The sequence below is a fragment of the Dermacentor variabilis genome, chromosome 11 (assembly GCF_050947875.1).
Source record: "Dermacentor variabilis isolate Ectoservices chromosome 11, ASM5094787v1, whole genome shotgun sequence".
Classification (NCBI taxonomy): Eukaryota; Metazoa; Arthropoda; class Arachnida; order Ixodida; family Ixodidae; genus Dermacentor; species Dermacentor variabilis.
Genome location: NC_134578.1, coordinates 71553561 through 71576460, shown reverse-complemented (window position 1 = coordinate 71576460; position 22900 = coordinate 71553561). Strand labels below are relative to the sequence as shown.

The following is a 22900-nucleotide window of genomic DNA, read 5'->3' as shown; positions in this document are numbered from 1 at the left end:
GGCCTCTCTTTAGTGTCCCTTTTAGGTCTATGAATATTCTGATGGTTTCGTTAATAGATCATGACCAGAATAAACCAATACTTTCACATGATCTCTATCTTCGTCTGAGCGACGCGCTTCTATAGTGAACGAAAAGGCAGTTCTTACAATTCACTTATGAAGCTTGCACCAATTATTAGCGAAGTACGCACTGCTGCCATGTTACGAAAGTTGAAGAAGAAAAGATTAAATTTCCCGCGATATACTTTACTACTTATTTATGCTTCCATGTTTTCTCACATCGAGGCGTTTTCTTGTGCAAGGTAGTTTCGGAAAACGAATTAAACCAACTTGCTTCAGCGTTTATTAGGCTACGCCGAAACATAGGCATAGCCTTTACAAATCGTTGAAAATCGGGCGGATTCAGTATTCCTAGGAACCAACCTGATGAGGACCAATGGCTGCTGCTTGTACCAGGATGCCGGTCGGGCCCATTCGCTGTAGAGAAGCTGTCGCGCCATGAACAATGATAGCAGATTGAGATTTTTACACATAAAGAATATGCTTACTTGATAACACCCAACACCGGTCACTAAGCTTGGCCAAAGCTGCGTCATATTAGTTTAAGTTTTCGCTTACGTTCTGCTATAGAAAGAGCAGCAAGCGCTAAGGGCCGAGGGGCTGTTGCACCCTGTTGTTGTTCGACATGCAGGTATATGTGACAGTTCGACTTGAGCGTACATGACATGCGCAGGTAATTTTACATGCACTCTGCCGACATTTCGCGACAGACATTCTGCACGCGCGCTGCACATTGAGATGATTAATATGAAAATAATTATGTTCACATTTCGCAAGTAATTTGTGATCAAGTAACCAACCCTTCTTTCTGTAGGAACTTCTGTAAGAGGATCGAACGATCCGCTGCCACAGGGACCCTGCAAGTAGGAGTGAAAAAGTGAATGAGCGGCGCTGTAACGGTACGGCAATACGTTCATATTGCCTTCAAACACAACGCCAACTTATGAGGGAGCACAAGGTCTAGATTTTGAAAAAGTTTTTAAGAAAGATATAGCGCGCGTACTCTATGTAACCTCCTATGCGGTCCACCTTATAATGCCAATCCTCCCACAAGAAAAATAAAAGAAACAAGTAACGCGGATGGTGGTTGTGATATGTCAAGTACTCGAGTGCCGTGATCGGAGCGGGGTCAGCCATTGGAAGACGAGAACAATACGCTGCAGCGGTCGCACGAGCGCACCGAAGAAATAATTCGGACAGCAACAACAAGAGAGCAGAGAGAAAAGAAGAAGCAGCCAGGGAGACGTGGAAAAACAAGCCTGGTCTGCGTGAAAGAAGGAGCTCGCCAGTGTTCCAGGCACAGGAGTGAAGTCGTCGGGCGTCAGGCTTCTACTTCGTGCCTTCTGCTGGACCAGGGCGACCTTCCAGGGGCGCGTCACCGCGTTCTCACGAACCGCGTTCTCATGATCGCACGCAGGATGGTGCCGAGAGACGTCGGGAAAACGAAGCCCACGCACCGGGAGAAAAGGTGAAGCCATTGGGCTTGGTGTCCGGCCAAGGGCCACCCGCCCATGTACCCAACGTCGCAACCGGAGTTACTCCTGCATCACTGGATCCCGGTTGTTCGCCTGAGAGCAACCAGGATTTTTCTTCAGCAGTGCTTGTCTTGAGCACCGCTGCTACGCTCCGCGGGCTGCCTCTGTCGCCACCTCGAGTTCATCTCGCAGCTCCTCTGCACACCACGAAACTGTAGGCTCTTTCTGAGTTTTAACATTTTCTTTGGAGACTTAATTGTGTCTGTCTGTGTGTGCGTGTGTTTCACTAGTTTGCAGGATTTCTGTTTCTCCTTGCGCTGAATGTTCTTTAGTGAATGGCTTGTGGTGTGGTAACGAACGACTTCGTCACTTCATGCCCTGAGGCTGTGCCTCAGCAAAGAATAATTATTTGAAAGAACCTCATCACAGTGGTGATGGCGATGGTGGCAGCTATACAGGCGGGTTTAGCCTGGCTGTTGATACTTGAGAGTTTGTTTCAATATCACGAAGGGCCATCGCCGGAGCTAAGAGAACTAGCGTCACCTGGAGGTAAAGGAAGTAAACACGGAACTTCTTCGTTGGGGAGACGGCTCGTGCGGAAAACAGCGCGTTTTGCAAGCACCCATTCCGGATATACGTGCCTTTATTCTGTGGGCTCTCAAGAAACGTGCACCTCTAGACACGACGGCATGGGCACCACAGTTTTCAATGTGTCATGCCTCTTGTAGGAAAGATAAAGCGAATACAGAATGAAACAAGTGTTACGGCGTCCATAGGAACGTTACAGGCGAATTTGCCTAGCTCTTTAGTTACGAAAGAGATTATACGCAATTCCTGTATACTGAAATAACAAGTTGCATAGTGAGTACTTACGTCATGCAGAGGGTAAGCTGCCAGATAGACTTGTTCGTTGAGGAGCCTGTAAATGCCTGTGGTAGGGCAAGAATGTGTTATCATTTCAGGCTCGTTCAATATGGCTCTTACGTGAACTTTTTCGATAAACAAACACTAGCAAACAAGAATGTTAGCTTATCTAAAGACGCAGAAAAGAAGGGTCATCACGACGACCCATATTAATGTATTACTTTTGTTGTTTTTGCTTCTTGCAAATATTAGTTTTCTTTCTTGTTTTCTTGTAGGGTAAGTCGGGAACATTAAAAAAGAGGTTTTTCTTGAAAGAGCAGAAATAGCAAATCAACATTGTCAGAGATTGACATAAACCTTAAGTTCAGGTTCAACTCCCAGATATATGCGCTGAAAGAAAAGCAATAAAAATGCAGGCATTGAAGCTTAGCATTTGCTTTCAAGCACATTGTCTCATGAACGTGCATTTATTCAGAAATTCGCAGGACGACAGATTTATAAACGCGTGTTAATCGCTTACCGAGAGCCTTACGTCATCTGAACGATAGAACAAAGGGCGACACGCAGCCCGTTTCTCTCACCTTTTTGTCGATCGTTGTCATCGTACGTAGTTCGCATAAGTACTTCCCACGCAATGCGACTCCTAATGGCTTGCGAGAAAAACGACTCCTTGTTTTTTATTAGGTACCTGCATGCACACAGAAGTATAAGGAGACAAGCAATTCTCAGCTGTTAGAAAATGTAAAAAAATTGCTGGGACATTGCATATTTAGTGAGTTATTTAACCGAAGCAAGACTGCGAGTCGGCCTAGTTGGAACAAATTCATTTTAAAGGTGTGGAAGCACACTGGATTGAAAAACAAAAAGAAAAATGCATCAGCCATCCATCGGTTTCATTGTTGGATAAAGAAAATTCACTTCTATCAGCACATCTTTAACGCATTTCATCGTAAGTGGATGTTTCATGCACCTTGCTGTTCTTATATTTACCGGGTGGCTTTGGTCCACGTCTTTATGGTATATGTACTGTAGTTGTGCTCTCTTGACTTGATCGCGCAGATCTGTGTGCATTACATGCGCTATAGGCGTGCTCTGTTTGACTAGATCGCGCAGATCTGTGGGTATTTAAGCAGAAGGTTCTTCAAAAATAAAACCAGTTGTTAGAAAGCGCTCGTCATTGTGTTTCTTTTATTCTTCGTCCCTGTTTGTTGGGCACAATAACTTTTAAATTAATTTATTTAACCGTGCACACAGTAGTTTATCTTTCCGTTGAATTCTTGCGCTTTTCATGCAAAGCCAGAAGAAAGAGCTAATGGAAAAACGAATATATTGTGGAATAGCAGCACCCAGAGAAAAATTTGTTTTCGTGAAACCTGTGCAAGGTTTATTTTTAGTTGGCGAACTCTTGTGGGTGCTGGGGCATACTTGTATAGTTTAGTACTTTACTTTTATATATAGCAAAATTTAACTACGAAACCTATTAGAAGAACACGAAGCAACAAGGATACGCGACAGCAGCCCCAATTCTCGTGACGCCGGAAATCTGAAAGAAGCTCGCACTATTCCACAATGGACCATTTTTATCTGCCATTTGTCACGACGGCGTTCACAAAAATCGCGTCAAATGCTTTTAACCTAAAAAAAAAAAATGTCCATTTCTCCCAGCTTTGCCAAAAAAAAAAAAGAGGAAGAGAAAAGAAAACTAGACACCCTTCCTTGGCGTCACTTAAGAAATAAATGCGTAGTCTAGTGCGAGTTTAGGCATCGCGACAAGTTAGATTGTAGCACTCGTTGACTGCCACCAGAGCCTCAGCTCGGGCCACTACACTTCGTCATGGGCGCAAATTACGGGAGTCCAGACAGCGACAGATAACATCACACCACTTGCTCACGCACAGACATTTATACAAAAAAAAACGGGCAAACGGTGGAGATGCCACCGGTACAGTCTTGCATCAGGGAAACACACACGCACAGGATACTACACCAAACGACAAACACGAGGGGCACTATGTCGAAGGAAGGCTCTGGCTCGCTACGAGGCAGGTGAGGGGCTACGTGGGCGCTACAGAGGAGAGGCCGGGGGTGAACACTGCGGGTGTGCTACGTCTACTACTGGGAGCAAGTCGCACGTTCGCCCCTTGAATTGGCAGCTGCTTAGGCGGCGCTTTCGAGTCGGCAGGCGAGACGGGACATGGTTTGCAGATTGCAAAGGGAGTGTCGTGACCAACATTAAACGCGTGCGGGCCAATTAAAGGCGAGCACATCTTGATTTATTTTTTGTCTCCTACTTGCGAATAAGGAAGTTACACTCTGCAGTTAGATGTGTCTTCTTTTCTTTTTTTTTCATATTCATATCTGATTTTGGTGTATTTTGTATTCATTGCAGAAATCTGATCTACTTGGAACTTATGGAACTTGATGTGCAATCGTCATTATTCTTATCTTCTGCGATGCTGGTCCTTGTTCTTCAAGAGCTGGAAGTGTCTGTGACATTATATGATTATATGATTATACATTATATGATGAGATTTTATTATAATGCTGAATCAAAATGCGGAAGTTATGTTATGTGGTTTTGCACTGTAAGGCCGCATTTTGCTTTCCCGTACAAAAGGAGGCCTGCTACTCCCCAAACGTCTAACCGAACACACTAATACGTCTTGTACTTCGAACACGGGTTCAAATTTTGCAATCGTATCTAAGGGTTCCACTTTCCACAATGGTGCATCGTTTACCTATACGCCCACCCACCCCAGATTGATATAACAATTGAAAGCTATCGACATTTGCTGAAAAACGACAATTTTATCAATCGCAATACATATCACGTATCCCGTGACCCTTATTCGGCTCCAGCATACGACTTCTACAAAATTAAAACAAGCGGGCGCCTTGTGTCTTAAGCCTATTAAGACCTGTATACCGAGCTCCTGTTGAGGGTGCGACGATTATATCAGCTGGGCCCTTTCACTGTTTGCAAACATAGGTCCTGGACGACTTCCGGTTTTGCTCACCGGCGTAGCCCGCTAAATCTAGCGAGCAAGGAACGCATTGGCCGCTATATCGAGTAGGAGCAGTGCGTTAAAACCTAAGCCCGCAGATTTTCAACGCATTTCCTCTCTACATAACGACAACTTTACAAGTCAAGACTACCGCTAGTTATGCGAGAAATTTCATGTCGTATAATATTAAGGCTTAATGCGTATGCCTTTTACCTAGAAACTTAAAAATAGACTTTCCGCACAGTGGAAGAACTTGAAAACACGCTTTGTGTTCCGGCGCAGCAGACTGATCAGGTTCGTGACCGGAAGTTCCTTGGGGCCGCTCTTTCGCTGCTGTTATCGCGCGAGCGAAACCGTCTATAACCAGCGCACAGAATAAAAAGCAGGATATGAGCAAAAATACCAGGGAATTACTATATGCAGAAACAGCACAAGCATGACGCAAGTTATCTGTTTACAGATTTCAAGCCACATGCTAATCATAGCTCGCGTTGTTCTTCCCAATGCTTCAAGAAATGTTTGTGTCCTTGCAATATCTGATATTACTTTCGGCATGATCATTACTGAGACAATGACGAAATTCTTTGTTTTAAGCTAATTGACTACTATATATGCCTGGGTGTTTTCTTGCGCACATTTTTTTCTGTCGCTCACTGAATGGACCCGTCCGACTAACCCGTTTAATTACGATGATTTCTACCCACTGTCATGGCACAGTGGCTCTGGTGTTCTGCTGTTCAACACGAGGTCGAGGGTTCGATACCCGACCGCGGCCACCACGTTTCGATGGGGGCGAAATGAAGAAAGAAGATGCTCCTGCACTTTTAAGACAGTGAAGAATACCAGGTAGTCAAAATTGATCATGATCGCCTCCACTACGGCCTCTCTCGTAGTCCCCAGTGTTAGGCCCCGCGACCCCGTGGCGACGTCACACCCCACGAACCAATCCCTGCGCCTCCTAAGCGTGACTGGGGCGTCGTTGCGACCTGCTCCCTCGCATGCGTGCACGTGAATCTCGACGCACTTACGAATTGTCATCTTCTTCGTCACCGCTGTGCAACCAATGACAATGCGCGCAGACCAGCGTCACCGGAAAAGCCACAGTGAAAAAGAGGAAGCGTTACTCACCCAAGACTTCTCAGCGCACAATACCGCGGTGTGTCGACAACAGCGTATTCTTTTTTGGGGGCTGCATTCGGAAACTACAGCACCTTCGACGCAATTTTCTTTCGATGGGCCGGTCACAAAGAGCCACCAACAATTTTCTCTCTAATTAATGTCCTAGGTTTTTTCGTAGTCGTCAAAGAGTAAGCGGCTCTTCAATACTATACTTGCGTTCCTGATATGCTGGAGTAAAGCCTCAGATGTGAATAGTTGCATCAATTACAAAATAAATAATGGTTCTACACATTAGGTGTTAACAGAAATAACATTGCTTTATTTTACAAATGTACTCGGCATGACAAAAAAGTAAAGGCGAATCATGTGTTCCAAGTTTTTCGTGGTGTGGAAGTGTGTTTCACAATTGCAGTGTTGAAACGGCTATGATGACGTATGAAGTGGCACAGACGAAATACACCACTCACGTAATAACGCAGCCTAGCTGCAAAACGTGCCATTTGATTACGTGAGCCACCAGTGTTGTGACGCTGGCAACTAAGCAAGACTTCAAAGCTGGCTATAAGTGGCATTTCATGTCTAATAAGCTCGAAGCACAAGGAAGACGACAATGACGACCGGACAGGAAAAGGACAAGCACCTATCACCGTCTTTTCTGTCGGTCACTGTCTTCCCGCTTGCGCTTCAAGTTTATTGCTTACAACGTTACAGAAACAATAGCGAAGTAAGATGAGTGTTAAAAGAGACAAGAATCTCAATTTAGACATATTTTGTGCCGCTTGAGGTGCTTGAACACGGTATTCCGAGCCTTTCCTGAATAAAAGCACGGTACATGTTGACCTTTGTCGCTTTGTCGCTTTTGCATGTTGTAGCAAAAAACGTTTGCCAGCAGACGTTAGCTCACATTCCTGACTTCATTTAAGCATGCAGACTTTGCATGGACAGTGTCTATAAACTTGTGCCTATAGCTACGTGCCAGCAGTCATGTAGACATGCCACGTTGCGTGTCACGAGAATGAATGCCGGTTTCTCTCGCTCTCTCTTTTTTTTACTGCGTTCCTCGACGCATCATTACTTTTTCGTGCCATCATTCCTTTTCTTTTTATTGCCGACTGTCCCAGTAGAGAAATACATGGTCAAAAGCGTGACGCCCATTTTGTCTCCCTGTCTCGCTTATCAGCAGTGTTCTCTTTGTCATTATATTTACATATGAGATGCATATTTGTGTGAAACATTTAATCTTTCTGTAGCTTAACACGGCGCCGAGAAAGGTCATTAGCAGTAGATTGTTAGAGCAATTAACCTATATATTTTGTTTTTATTTCGTAACTAGAAAGCAGGAAAAGTATTTTTTCATTGGTCAACAGAAATGAAAAGCAGAGCAGCCGTAACATAATAAAATAGCCCCAGACAGATGCAAAAGTATATGCTTCCCATTAGGTGAGGCTGTCTAGTCAGCATTCTTTTTTTTATAGTCATAATAAAACGAGAGAAGTTTAGTAATTTGAAGACCCGTCTATTTCTAAGTTCTAGCCATAAAGATAACAAGAGAAGGTAATTAAATGACTAAACATTCTAGAAACATCCCGCCGCGATGGCTTAGCGTCTATGGCGTTGCATTGCTAAGAACGAGGTCGCGGGATCAAATCCTGGCCGCGGCGGCCGCATTTTGTTGAAGGCTAAATGCAAAAAAAAAAAAGAAAGCGCCCGTGACCCGTGCATTGGGGGCACGTTAAAGATTCCCCTGGTGGTCAAAATCGATCCGGAGTCCCCCACTACGGCGTGCCTCATAATCAAATCGTGGTTTTGGCACGTAAAACCCCAGAATTCAGTTCAATTCTAGAAACAAGTCTAAGAATTTCAGAGAGCAACAGCAAAACAAACGTTATAAGAGTGCAAGAACGGCACCAGTATGAATGGATCATCTGAACTTAAACAAACATATTATTCATTGGCCGTAATGTAAATAAATAACGTCTTACATGCATCCAAACTCAAAGCGGTCACCTAGGCAAAACGCTGCCAAATGCGAGCCCTGTTCTTCCCCCATTGCCGACAGCCTAAGTTTTGTCTTTCACAGTATTGCTACTGTGTTCTTCAACGTCACCACCACGTGACAATATACTCACATGTGCTCTCGCTGGCGCACAAACTCCGCGTTGAAGTACTGTGTTTCGTCAGGTATGAGTTCCTTGTTATACGGGAAGGGCGTCCATAGTTTTGCCCACATGGCTTCAAGCGCATTGGGCTTGCCTTCGTTTTCTATTTCGGTTGATTCACTTTCAAGCTGCAATAATGAGAAAACTAATCGTCACAAGGTCTTGCTCGACTGCTTTCTTCAGAAGCACATTGTGACGCTGCGCTCAGAGATTGTGGATTTGGACTTGCGCAATCAGTGCAATGAGAGAACCAATTTTAAGAGTCGTGATTACGCAATCTGCACGTTCAATCACATGTTGTTTTGCCGGAAGCACAAAACTTGTTCTTTAGGACCAAGTTGTGGCGAGGTTTATGACTGGCGACTGATGACACACGATGATCAAATCGCACTGCCTTCTGTCCATGTTGAGCCGCATGGTGGCACCAAAATGGGCAGAAGGCAGTGCGATTTGATCATCGTGTTTTGAGACCCAAGGTGGCATGGTGAGGAGTTAGTATAAGGAGCACTTGACAATGGCTGTGCTAGTTCAGCGTACAGATACCTACAGGTCCAAAGCATACTGCTATATCAAGGGATGCTAGTTACTTATAATGGACACAATTCCTTGCCGAATTGTGTTCAACTCAGTTTTCCTTCACAGGCTCCTCTACGGGTACTTTAGAAGCTTCGTGTTTTTCCAGGTGGAAAACTTCGCCGTGTGAATGTCCGCCGGTGTCAAAATAGCGACACCTGTGGAAATTATCTCGGGGAAAGCATATGCATTGCAGAAAAAAAAATGTTCTGGAGATGATAGCAATACGGTGTTACAGAAGAAACCACTATGGTCTTCTCATGAAGATTCTTTATGCGGTATCACTGATTTTTCATCCCCAGAACCTGAACAGGTTGCTTTCGTAGCACTGTGCAACGTTGAGATGTACGACCCTTTTTCTTTTCAAATCACTGCTCGAACCTTTTGAACCTCGAATGTTCCTTTAAAAATATGGCGTTTCCTACAACACCGTGAACCACATCGGCCACGGCACTAAGTTTACTGGGGAGAAATTTTTAGGTTACAGAGGATGATCAATTTTTTTTTTCTGGTGAGAGGATGGAGCCAGATTCAATGACGGAGAAGTTAGACGGAAAGAGTGTGCTTTCCTCCGATTTATTGGGCAGAAATGCTACACGTAAGCGACTTTCTAAATCAGTACCTTTAACATGTCTCTCTCTCTCTCTCTCCAATGCTACTGAACTAAATAAGTAGCGCTACGCATGAACATGTTTAAATCTAAAAGTTCACAGGGACTATTTCGCGTTTATTTCTTCCTGTTTACAAAAGTAACAGGCATGCGCATGCCTTCGTATTTTTGTTTCGTGCTGCAGAGTTATCTCATGTGCGGACTATACGAAACGAGGACATCCTGACAGTTTCTACATATGAATGCATTGGTCGGCGGAACCTGGACGCCACAAAAAAAAGTATGATCCCGTAATTACTTCCGATCCCGGGATAGCTCTACAAACTGTGCGCTTAAACTGGGAAACCTCACGGCGCAAGACACAAGTGTGGAGCAAATTGTTTCACGTCGTGCAAGTAATAAGCGCCAAACGGCGAACAGCGGCAAACGACAACGTAGTGCAATGTACAGCAAACGGGCCATGAAGTGGAAGTGCCGGACGAGATGTGAAACAAGACACAAGAATATCTCGGGTGTCGTACGCACAGATGGAATGTGGAGGTGCGAGAAATGGGCTGTGGCGGACAAGGCTTATGGTGCCCGATTGCGCTGTCAACGTGGCCAGTGATTGTGCTTGACAGCGTGCAAAAAAAAAACATGCCGTAAGTCACCTACCCACGCCGACGTGTTGCGGGGTCTCCTGGACACTGTGCCCACCTGAGGCTGATAGCGGCATGGGGCGAGAGACAAGATCGCATAGAAAACGCATTCTTTCAATCGTTTAGAGACCTTCAGCGTGTTCGTAAACATAAATTGGTTACAGCTTACGGACTAGTGCTGCACCAAACAGAAGGTGTGAGCGATGATGTTGATTTATTATTTTTTATGGGACGGGCCTATGACACATGGCCCCAACAAATAATCACCAAGTCTGCGTGTGCTAATCAGGCCTTACTGCACATATTGCAGTGTAGCATTTTGCTTGTCTTTACTTTGTTTCTATAACATTGCCAATACCTGCAGCGATCTCGCCCCATCTCTTCCCCAGTTTTTCCCCACCCATAAACCAAAGGTCTATTGATTATTTCGGTTGTTCACCAGGTTACCTCCAATAAGCTTCGAACCCCAGCGTTCCTGGAAGGCGGCCGTTCCCTAGGATTCTAGCTGCTGAATAGTTTGGCATTCCATTACAATGTGCTCAGAGGTCTCTGGATTTTTTTGTGTAAGACACATGGCTCACTCTATCACACGTATTTGCCCGTTTATCCTCAAGCAGCCGAATTTATGTTTCCATGTATTGAATAGAATGTGTCGTCGGCGTTTATCTCACTTTATTTTCCAATGATGTCGGTTTGTCTACTTATACGTCTAGTTGAACTGGACTTAGTTGCCATCTTTTATGACCTATGGATCTTTTAGTTTCCACGCTTTTGAGATATAGATATTTGTGCACTCTAGCCACCCCTGCTTGCTTTCATTCATTTTAGTGTTTTTTTTTCTTGCAAAGGAGTAATTTCGTTCGGCGCTTGTCTGACTTCAAAAGAGACTCAACCAATGTAACCAAGCACTGCGTCATTTCTGGTTTTACCGTGGGCCCCCAATGCCAAGCGGCGCACATTCCTTTGGTAAACTTCCAACTCCGATAGTATCTGTGAAATTTAAGCTAAGAACAACGTTTACCAACGTTAGGATGGGCACGATTTCTATTTACTCTTACTATTTCTCACACCAACTCAGAGTTATCGTAGCCAGCAAATTACTGCGGGTTTTATTTTACAGCCGCGTAGCAGCACTGGTATCGCCATCTTGTGGCGCTGACGTCAGCTAGGGCACACCTAGCACGGCATCCGAGATTCAACGACACCCGCGCGCAGCCCAATCTCGAAAACCTTGCACAAAATTATATGTGCAGGGATTACGTTATAACTATCTGCCAGTTCAAAAGCGTCGCCAGCAACAATAATTAACGTGTAGTGTATCTATTGCTCATTTATTTAATGCGTGAACACTGCCTCAACGCCAGTGTTCCTAACGCGTTGTTGAAGAGAGCGCCACGAGATGTTACTATACGAGCGCCGCTCCTGCAGTCGACGTCTTTGGCGTTGCGCTAATGCGCCAAGTGTACGTAATACCTTTACCTGTACCTGTACCTGTAATACATGTACGTAATACCTTTACGTACAGGCAAAGCCCATTCTGACTACCTTGTCCAATAAGACCTGACGCAACAAGTGTAATTTTTGGGAGCACAGCAGGTGTACCATTTCATAATACTGCCCACGTGATGTGCAGTTAATTGATACGCCGGCAAAACCAATTCCACGCGTACGAATTAAATGCAATCGCTTTGATACAAGTGGTCTGACATTACACTTTGACTGCTCATCGAAAATCGTTTAAAGCGCACTGTTGGAAAAGATCACTTCACGCTTGCTGTCAAACTTTGCCGAGGCAAGCCTGTTTGCGTTAAGGCACCTCTTCCCTGAACGATAGGCAGCGGATAATATGTGAGTACAAATAATGGCGACCCTGCGTTAATACCTCTGCTCACGTACTCCCATCTTCATTGTGTGATGTCGTTCACATTGATAAAGGCGAGCATTAGTCGATGAGGGTATCTACATCGGCTTATTGGCATGGCATCGTCTACTTAGTTGTAGCGCCGGTAGGAAGACAGGGATACAGAAAGGTACGTTGAACAAACACACGTCGCTTTGTGTATTTGTCCCAGGTGCCTTTCTGTGTTCCTGCCGTCCTGCCTGCTCTTCGACAAAGTACCTCGCTCCGAGAAATATGACGTAGTTAAACGGCTAAGACGTGCTCGAGAGGGCCGTTCGCTCTACAAATGCGGAATCGGGCTCACTGATATTTAACTGTCATTTCTCGCTATTCTGATGCACGGTTCTTAACAAAGTAAATAAATCCTTGAGCACTACATCCACAAGGAGAGCACGTATACTGACAATACCAAATCCCCAACACCAACGCCCGCTTGAAGTATACCAGGTGCATTCAGAAGCATGAGCGTGGGCAGAAGTATACTTTATGGCAAACGCCATTACATTACTTTCTTAAGTTTCGTGTTGTTACCTTGTCAGTAATTTAGGAGCTTCTATTATATAGCAGGCCTAAATATCCCCACAGAATGGGATAGAGGGATACATAAACAAAAGGGCTCTTATTATTTGCCTAAAAGCTCTTCCAATGATATAAATCTGATCAACCATACCAGCATGTTTGGTTAAAGGGAAACACAATATCACAAAGGCAAAAGGTACTGTTGTTTGAATAGTGCGCGCCTATTACGCAGACGAGTCTAACGATAGATATGTCCACCGATAAAGACGTCCGAATAATGATGACGTCATTCGGGTATAAGTATCCTCTAACATACATTTGTTAGCTTAGGATTGTGTTATATTTAGCAAAATAATTAATGGAACCGACGTTACTGAATTGCAACTTGATCATAACTCAATGTCTAACTGGTGTAACTCGCGATTATTGGGAATAAATACTAACAAGTGTAAATGCTACACGCGTCCAAAGTGTATCGCCACCAAACCATTTACCATCAAAAGAATGTCCCCCGAGAAACAGTTCATGCAAGTATCTGGGTTTCCATATAAGTACAAACCTGTCATGGTCAGTTGACAGCGAATACGTTATTAACAAGGGTAACCGCATGTTAGGCTATCTGCGCCGCACCTTTGCTAGCATGCCCCCCCCCCCCCCCCCATCTCAGCTAAGACTACTCCATAAAAGCTTAATACATACTAAATTAGAATATGCTACTTCTGTGTGGGATCCTCGACAAGCTAACCTAATTACTTCCTTAGAAATCATCCTAAACAACTCAGTAAGCTTTATCTTTTAAAGTTGCAACAGAAGAGCAAATATTAGCTCAATGAAACCTAACCTTGGCCTTCCTTGGTCGTAATTTTGACGTAATATCGCACGTTTACCACTTTTGCACGTTTATTATCTATCAAAACGTGTTGATCCTTATCATAAGGCCTGGTCGATGTCATAGGGAGCATATTTGTAGTCTCTTTTTTTTTTTTGCCTAGGCCGTGGGCAGGTTGACGCCACCTTCCCGCTGAATCGTAGCCATTAATGATAGCACCCATTTCGTGCAACTTTAGATAACACTGCATAACCAAGCACTCTTGGACTTTTTCGTTTCTTTTTGTTATTTTTATGACACAAAAGGTAATATTGCATATAGCAAGAAACTTTTCATTCTTACATAGTCTTTAAATCACTGTATTTTGTTTGTTTACTGTGTGCCATATTTTCACCACGCCCCTCAATAGTGTCTCTGACCCTGAGGGTATGACAAACAAACAAATAAACATGTATTTGATTTAGTTTGCCACAATTCAACCCTCAATATATCTTGCTCACCATATCTGAGGGCTGCTCTCACCTTTCGTGCATGCAGCCACTGCTACTCTCGTCGTAGGCGTATGTGCGCCTATGTCAGCGCGTGAACTGCAATTCCTGTTCACGCAGGAAGCGTTTAAATAAAACCCCAGTTGTACGAGAACATCTGACCTGTCCGCTTCGCCTCTCTTCTTTCTTTAACTGAAACTTTGCCCGCTCAGAGAAACGTTCCCGTGAACTCGGAGTGGGCCCCCCCAAGTGAATGATTCTCTCAACTGGGGCAGCACCCGATTCCGGAATCACACACGATACCATTGGTGGCGCGAGCACGCGGGAACGTCCTAAAGAAAGCAAGAGCCGTTTACTTACAGATTTGAGGTCTGGTAGGACGGGCTTCTCGCCCTTCGCAACAGTCACCGTGGGGAATGCGACCACTTTGCCCCGCTTCTGGAAAGGTAAGGGTTAATTGTTAGGTATCACTGGCTGCGTCGCAACAAGGCATCGTACCCGGTGACGACCTAAGGCGTTGAATCCTTTTCTCCCACTGTGTCCATTCTTCAACGAGGTTGGGGAGAGTCGCGGGGCACCCCGCCAGCATATGTCTGATTCCAATGATGCCATTACAATCGTTGCAGTCCATCTTAATTTCCCTCTCTGGATATATTTTATTGATAGTGTACGGTGTGGGATATGTACCTGTTTGCAATAGGCGTAGTGAGACTGCCTGAGCCCTGTTCAGTTTTGAATGTGGCAATGGGAATTGCCATTGTTTCAGGACCAACTAAGGGCCGTCCAGAGGGCCCATGATGTCGCTGAAAGGCTTGGCCTGACAGTGCCAACGTGGGAGCGGCCCGCCTTGACTTAAGAAGTCGAGCCTCCGGACCTCATTCCAATAAATGTTTTCACACACACTGCATGTGCGCTCTGTGTTTCGGCGCTCGTGGAACGGTCCCGATAAAGAACGAAGCCTGGTACATTGTATGCTCATGTATGTCCTTTATTTCTCCTCAATTTTTCGAATTCCGGGCCTAATGTCATGCGCCTTCCTGTGAACTTATTCAGTGTTTCTTTCTATGCCCTGCATTGATTTGAAGAATGAGTGTGTTGCACTTATGAATGTGGCGTGACTTTAAGATTAACCGTGTTTGACTTGTTTACATGTTTTGACTTTTAGGTTTGAGAGTGTTCTTATGTGATTTTTACATACTTTAGCACTTCACTGTAGATGCAGTATTATGTGAAAAGGATTAGCTGCCGCCAGCGAAAGGACACTGACCTCGTTGGTTTCTTGTAAATACTGCTATTTGTGTGATGTAGTTCTTATCTGACGGCAAATTCATAATACAGAATCGCGTGTCATTGACATTTTGGCGTGCGTGCGTGCATGCGTGTGTTATTAATCTTTTTCCTCCATTTTCTGTCATAGTGACTTTTTAGCATTAGCGAGTTTTTGTGCTATTTGCCGTGAAATCAGCTATTTCAGCATAAACATAAACTACCCAGCCTCTGCATTACGCATGATTTGTGTATATTTACCAATTTACGTAAAGTTCACACTTAAACCCCCCCACACACGCATATATATATATATATATATATATATATATATATATATATATATATATATATATATATATATTTGGTCAACGTTCGCATACTATCTGTGCTAATAAAGAACAACACTACAACTCAATCGTTCCTCGGAGACGCTGATATTTAAAGAAATGCGCCTCCACCGGCACGCCACGCAAATCAGCGAAAGTAATTGGCTGGTGCATCTGGGTGCATAATTTATGAGTTGGACAGTGGCGTTCGCCATTGCATTCTTAGGCGGTCCCCGACGCTAGTGATAAAATTTCTGTTCTTTTTTTAACATTTAACCGCTTCTGGAGAAACAGTGAAAGTATTTCTTCTCTTCATTTGTGATTCCAGCTGTTGAGTGCTTTTTTTTTAATGAAGTAGCCAGATACACCTGTATCCGCAAAAAACCTTTAAAAAGACTATTCAAACCACTTGTTTGCTCTTTTAACCAATAGCAAAAAGACAAAAAGAAAGTTCAGTAGCCATTTAGCGGTAAATTGAAAAGAAATGCGGTAGCACTACGTTTTCGAGCTCCCGGATGCATGATTTAAATGCGTTCACCATACTGCAAAGTCATGCTCAGCAGCTCACTCAACACGTCCTGCATCGCCGAGTAGCGAAGTGCAACTTACCTTGGTCTCCCACTTTGGCACTCCTAAAACGCATAAAAAAAAGGCCATTGAACGCACTCCGAATCTCGGTATTTAGTTTTCATGTGCTGCACGATCCATGACGTCAGAGGAGGTCATATGTAACGTCATTGCGTCTATTCGGCTTCTCAGCCTATATTCACAATACATATGTCACCTAAGGACCGTCTGCGATTAGCCTTCAGGACAGGAGCCACCTCCTCATCCCGTAGCTCACCTATCGATAACATCTGAGCTCGCGGTATTGCTCAGGAAGCGATACCAACGGGGATACCAAGGCATCTACAAATTTATGCGACCAACTGTGGCGTCGATGTGCACTTCTGGATGAAGTGCCACCCTCAACGTTTTCTCATTTCTATCCCTCTTTTTATCCCTGCGTAGGTAGCAGATCAGACTTGCGTCTGGTTGAGCACCCTCCCTTTTCTTTTTCTCTTTCTTCTCTCTCTCTCTCTCTCTGATTAATATCGTTGATATTGTGGCGGTTCACTGAACACAGGAGGTTTAGAAACAAGAACAATTGGCCTTCTGAAAAAAGCAGATTAAAACTTCAGTCAGACATCTTTTGATCCCACTCGCGCATTAGCATGGGTCGTAAACATCGTCGTCCCTAGCGTGGCTCAGAGCAGATGGGAGATGAGGCAATAGCATTCATATCGCTGACGATCGCGTAACGATGATCATCGTTATCGTCATTGTGATATTGTGAGCGGCGGGCGCATCGACCCCCGTTGAGTAAAGAAACGCGTTCATCTAACAAAATTTGTGTTTAATACTGTCGCTTACTCGCTAGTTCCATTTTGCGGTTCTATGCTCCGCTCCATACAGAGCAGCCAACGCTGTGGAAGCTACGCGAGAAGTTCGGTCAAGTAAAGTTATCACTCCGCGCGATCCGTTCATGCGTTCCGTTCAATGGCGTGCGCTCACGGCAGCATGCACGTGGGGCTCCTCGCAACGGGTCGCAAATAAAAGACCCGAAAAGAACAACAAAAACAATAATCTTCAAAAACAATGCATTAGCAGCCGTATACCACGGTGTGCTTGTTTCTAAGGATTAAAATTTGTTTCCTTCAATACTGAGCCTATATAAAAACCAGTTGCGCACATTTGCGGTAAAAAAAAACACCGCACCATATCCAAGTGCGAACGAAGGCACTGAAGATAGATTATGGGGTTTTACGTGCCAGAACCACTTTCTGATTATGAGGCACGCCGTAGTGGGGGACTCTGGAAATTTCGACCACCTGGGGTTCTTTAACGTGCACCTAAATCTAAGTACACGGGTGTTTTCGCATTTCGCCCCCATCGAAATGCGGCCGCCGTGGCCGGGATTCGATCCCGCGACCTCGTGCTCAGCAGCCCAACACCATAGCCACTGAGCAACCACGGCGGGTAAAGGCACTGAAAGAAGTCTCTCTAGCTTCCACAGCATTGACTGCCATGTATGGAACGGCGTATATAAAGGGCAAATAACGAGCGCCAATATCGGCATCCAGAAAATTACTTTTACAGAAGTATTGCGGTTTAGCGCGATTAAGCTAACGAAAGAGCTGACCTTGATTGGCATCCGGAGGTGAAGCTTCTCTGCATATTTTACGAGTACTTTCCAAGGGGCGTGGATCTTCAGGAAGTTGGTCTTGCCGTCTCTTGACGCCTGCGTGTGCCGATGAACAGAAAAAAGAATTAGTTGCTGCTTGGGGTACTTGCTCCTGCAATGCTTGTATTGTCCTTTATGACATATTTTATAACATACGGTTTATAATTTATCTTGTTGCATTGTTTATAAAGTCACGTGTTTTAGAGCGAGAGCTCTACTCCTCGAGGTACAACTCCCAAGGCCAATCTCGGCGCGTGTTTGACCTTCAGCCGCCGGCGCGCAAGTGGGAACGTGTGACGTCACGTCACGTGATCTGCTGCGAAGAGGCGTCGCCGCTGCGCTCGCTCCAGCCTCGCCGCTGTGTACCACGTGATTAGGCGAGGGTTATGGTCGCTCAGTGTCGCCACGGATGAAGCCCGCGCCGGTGCGATCGCGTCAACTGTTCATGGCAAGCGCCGGGCTGAGTCCGAGCACCCTGCCGATATAGCTCGTTGGGAAGAAGCACTGAAGAACAATGTCTAACCATGCTTAGCAGAGATTTCGCTCGTATAACTATAGCTTCAAGCCACGTTGAACCCCAGTCACCTTCTTGACGTGTTACTTGTTCTCCTCTAAAATTTTCGAGAATTTAACACACAAATTACGTTACCTTAACACCTAATGCCTAGATACAGCATGAGGCGATGTACAGGGCACTTCACGTAACTTGAGCCAAACATTAAAAATATTCAGATGCCACGTAGCTGGACCGAACCAAGGTAATCGTCCTTGCGGTCGCTTGGAGAAAGATTATTTTTTTCATACCGCCTAATTAGAAAATTAGTTTTAGTTATTTAATCAACTTCTCAGCTATTACATTTAGGTGAAAAGTGTCTGTGAGAAAAATGTAGAGCAAGATGAAAAACTCCCTGTATAGCTTTCTGCTCCCCAATACGTGCTCCATAAAATTGTTTCTCCGATCGTGAAATAAGTCCGTGAATACAAGCAAAATTGTCCCGCGACTGGCCACTTGAGACACCTTGAGAATTTAATTAAACTCGAGAATTGAATTCTCCAGCCTACAAAAATGTGAAGTCTTATACCAAGATCTGTCTTGAGCGGGATAATTTACACTAAATGGGGTTACATTCCTTGCGACACACTAATAACCTGATATCGTAAGCGCTTCAGGCGCGCGAATAGAAGCAGGATAAAAGTGGAAATCCTTAATGCAAAATGGTGATAACACTGACAGTACGAAAAAACCACGCAGTAAAAAGGGACTCCACATAGGCAACAAGAAACAATACCAGGCTTATGTAAAGTGCCCATATTTAAACAGATATTTAGGCAAATGTGATGTATTACACACCACTCTGAAATATACAAAGGATTTCTGAGGAGGTCTTTTACGAAACCTTCGTAAACATTGGAACAATTTCACGTAGGCTCTAAACTTAGTTATAACATTCGTCTTCTTGAGTTGCTTCAACAGAGTCAATTGACAAAACTGCGATATCTGTTTTTGTTGCGGGGTTGCGAAACTTGGGAGCTCTGTGCTTCATTTTTTAAAGACTGACAGATATGCGGCAATTTTTGTAAAGTTTATGAGGCTATAAATAGAAATTCTGCTCCCGACAATCTCTAGAACGCAGCTTTCTCTCTTAAATTTAACGAATTTTATTCAAGTTTGTCTGGCAGCTGTCTAGTGAAGTTATTGATTCGCCCATGAGCTCGAAGACTTGCTATTGCACTGTAATATAATATGCACATTTAAAGTGAATAAGGGTGTGTATCAATTTATAACTCACTTCCTTACACCCTTTTTGGTGTAAAGGTGCGAGTACAGATATATATACATCACTATTCATTTTTAAGGGTGCCGATTATCTTACAGTGTAGGCATTCAACATGATGACGCAGAATTCATAAATGTTAAAGACGCTTAGAGCACAAAGACGTGCAATGCTGGAAAACACACGTTATTTCGGTAGGTGCCTACATTCAGCTACAAAATGTTGCGGCTCGTGGGATTTGCCAAAGAATTAGAATTTTTTTTCGTGGGGTATTCAAGTAGCGCAAGGAGAAATACGGTGAAAAGAAGATATAAAAACCCATACACACACATGTCATGACTTGTTCCTGTTTGCGCTACTTGAATAACATACAATGTAATATCAATAAACCTACATTTTCAACTATTGTAGGCAGAGCCCGGAACCCAAGAGAGAGAAAGAGATGACGGGAAAGGCAGGGAGGTGAACTGGATGAAACTCAAAGTGTCAGTCCGTAGTGTAACAGTCCTTGCGACTTACACTGTGATCCATTGAACTACAAGCGCAGTGCTTTACCAGGCCAGAAATTCGCACTTTGTCGGGTAACTCGTGCCACGTAAGCACTCGTGGTCAATTGTGCCATGTCCTTGAAACATGAACAGCAACTGCAGCGTATTTGTTCGAGAACACGCTGGCCCGTGGAGGCGGACGCTTGTAAACTTGTAGTAGTCATCGATTGCCTATTACTGCCACTCCCCATGGAATTAGCTTTAGTTATATACAACAAGAAGAGTCACCATGGAAAGCAGGAAGGGAGGCCAGTAAGCACACTTTCAGAAGTTAGGAGACTAGCCCGACTTTCGAGACCCCCCTCGCCAAGCTTGCATTAAGGTTTGCCGCGAAATGCATCGATGCTGCTGCTTGAGAACGAATAGCTCGAAGCTTGCGGGAGTCTGGTGGTGCCAGCTATGTTAGCACCCCCCAGCACTGGCCAGCTACGATACCCCAACTGAAACATCTGTGCTGAAGTAATTAAAGGATATGCCCTAGTTATTTAATTAACTAATTATTGATCGCTACACACATGCTACCAGCTATCACTGAAGAAAGTGACGTTATTATCCTCACTGCACTGTATTTAGAAATGTCGGGCATTCCCATTTGCAGAAAATTATACAGAGATACGAAACGTGTATTGTGGCGTGATTCCCTCCCGAAACAATGGTGGCTTCATTGTACAAATTTAGTGTTCAATGTCATCCGACTAACAAGAGCTGACATATCCAAGCACACTCAGAGCCGCATAACCAGCTATCGTTACTTGAAAAAACAAAAAGAAGGGGGAACGTTTCACTAGAAGCTGCAACGCTAAGCATGAACTTAGTGCCATAAGTTCATGCTGAGCAGTTGAATGCCGCATAAAAAGAAAATAAGATTCACCCTTGGTGTAGTGATTTCAATATCAGGCTTCTGTACAAGATATCCCATATTCGAATCCTGCCGTCGGACAACGTTCATGGTCTTTGTTTATTTATTTATAGCACATTAATCTGTTCAAAGTGATGAGTTTACAAATACACGAAGCCGTTCGAAGCCAGAAGGACGATGTTTAGGCAAATCTATGCGCTGAGCATCGTTCCCACGCCGGCTCAACCGCCCAGCTCGCAGTTGCCGTGGACACTAGCGCCACGGTTCCCACACGTAATTATTGCATTACAACGCTGCAGGGTTTGGGCTTTGGGTGGATGTGTGCCAGCACGTGGCGGCTTTCTGAAAAAAATATCGCGTCGGAGGTTCGTGCGCTCGCAAGTAGTAGGTGGCGGTAAGCCCGCAGAAGTTATTCACCCATTCAAGCCTGTAGATGGCATTACGGCTTTTTAAGACGCGAAGCGCAAGGACGAACAAAATGGCGCAGGAAATGACCCCGTATACCTGACGAAAGAATGCTACGCTACAAAACGACGAACACGAAGAAAGTGTCACGACGTGGCACGAACCGGTCTATGTTGCAGGCGAGTATACCGTGATTTCAGGACTATCGTCTGCACGGTAATCGGCATGTATCAAGTGCTACTAAAAATTTTTTTTATCATAATGTCCGTACTCGATAGACATTCCGCATGAATCTTTCGGTTATTAGTCACAGTGGTTTACAGATTACCCGCGTTTCGTACGTACACGAGAATCGTGCATGTTTGCCAATCACCAGCGGCGTGCTTCAAAATCGAGATACCGGAATTGCTAGCATCACATACACAAGCAGTCTCCCGCGCGGTGACAACGTAAAGCAGACTCTCCTTACAAAAGCGGCAGCAATTGCAACAACAACAACAACAACAACAACAAAAAAAGATCATCCGCGGTTTGCATCTATCGATAGTCGACACACCGCAAGTTTTTTTCATATCCTATCACGTACAGTCCGCGGGCTGTAGAAGCAAAACTATGGCACTTGCCGCGGCGTCCTCGAGTTCCAGGTCCAGACCTTCCTTGAGCAGGTTGTCCTCGAAGATGCGCCGGTAGTTCTCGGCCCCCGAGTCGTCTCCCTTCTGGTAGGCGAGCACGAAGTCGATGCGGCGCTTCCCGTCCTGGAAGTACAGGCTGCGCAGCTCTTCGTCCTGGGCCCGGCGCGGCGCCACCACGCCCACGTGGCGCGTCGGCGGGCTGGCCACGCCGTCCGCTGCGACCTCGGCCTCGGTAGCGTCTGCGCCCTCCGCGTTAGCGGCCGTCGCGGTGGTCGCAGTGCCGCCAATGCCGAGCTCGCCATTCTGCACGACAGCACTGGTTGGTAAAACTGACCGGCCTTATCCCCCAGTGGTGGGTTGCACCACCAGGCCCTTGTTCTTGCTATGCCTATTGTCATACCCACCTTCACTCTTTCTTTTTGCTTAAGCCCACAAAGAGTTATAGCATCAAACTAGGGAAATGTGACGCAGCGACACCACCGACGAGAGCGTCTAAAACTTCAGACATACCAAAGCTATCGAGCGACAGCGTGCGCGTCGACGAGCGCGCGAAATTCTGCATCGACACAGAAGGCCCTCAGCCGCCTCCCACCCCGAAAATGGGCGAAAGAGGCGACGGGAGC

At 45.0% G+C, this 22900-nt stretch overlaps 2 protein-coding genes across 3 annotated transcripts in view; both read right to left on the bottom strand.

Moving 5' to 3' along the window:
- LOC142563162 (anoctamin-4-like) overlaps positions 1-18108 on the bottom strand; it is a 58844-nt gene extending 40736 nt beyond the window's left edge. For both annotated transcript variants that reach the window (XM_075673708.1, XM_075673709.1), the window contains exons 1-7: positions 18017-18108; positions 14600-14677; positions 8653-8810; positions 2981-3087; positions 2409-2464; positions 861-917; positions 424-488 (exon numbers count right to left, since the gene is read on the bottom strand). In XM_075673708.1, the coding sequence (XP_075529823.1) occupies positions 424-488; positions 861-917; positions 2409-2464; positions 2981-3087; positions 8653-8810; positions 14600-14677; positions 18017-18028 (533 nt within the window). In that variant the 5' untranslated portion in view covers positions 18029-18108. The remainder of the gene's footprint in view (positions 1-423; positions 489-860; positions 918-2408; positions 2465-2980; positions 3088-8652; positions 8811-14599; positions 14678-18016) is intronic.
- A 4115-nt stretch (positions 18109-22223) lies between these two features.
- The window catches only part of LOC142563328 (uncharacterized), a 28625-nt gene continuing 27948 nt past the window's right edge, over positions 22224-22900 (bottom strand). The window contains exon 2 of the mRNA XM_075673888.1: positions 22224-22580. Within this exon, the coding sequence (XP_075530003.1) occupies positions 22224-22580 (357 nt within the window). The remainder of the gene's footprint in view (positions 22581-22900) is intronic.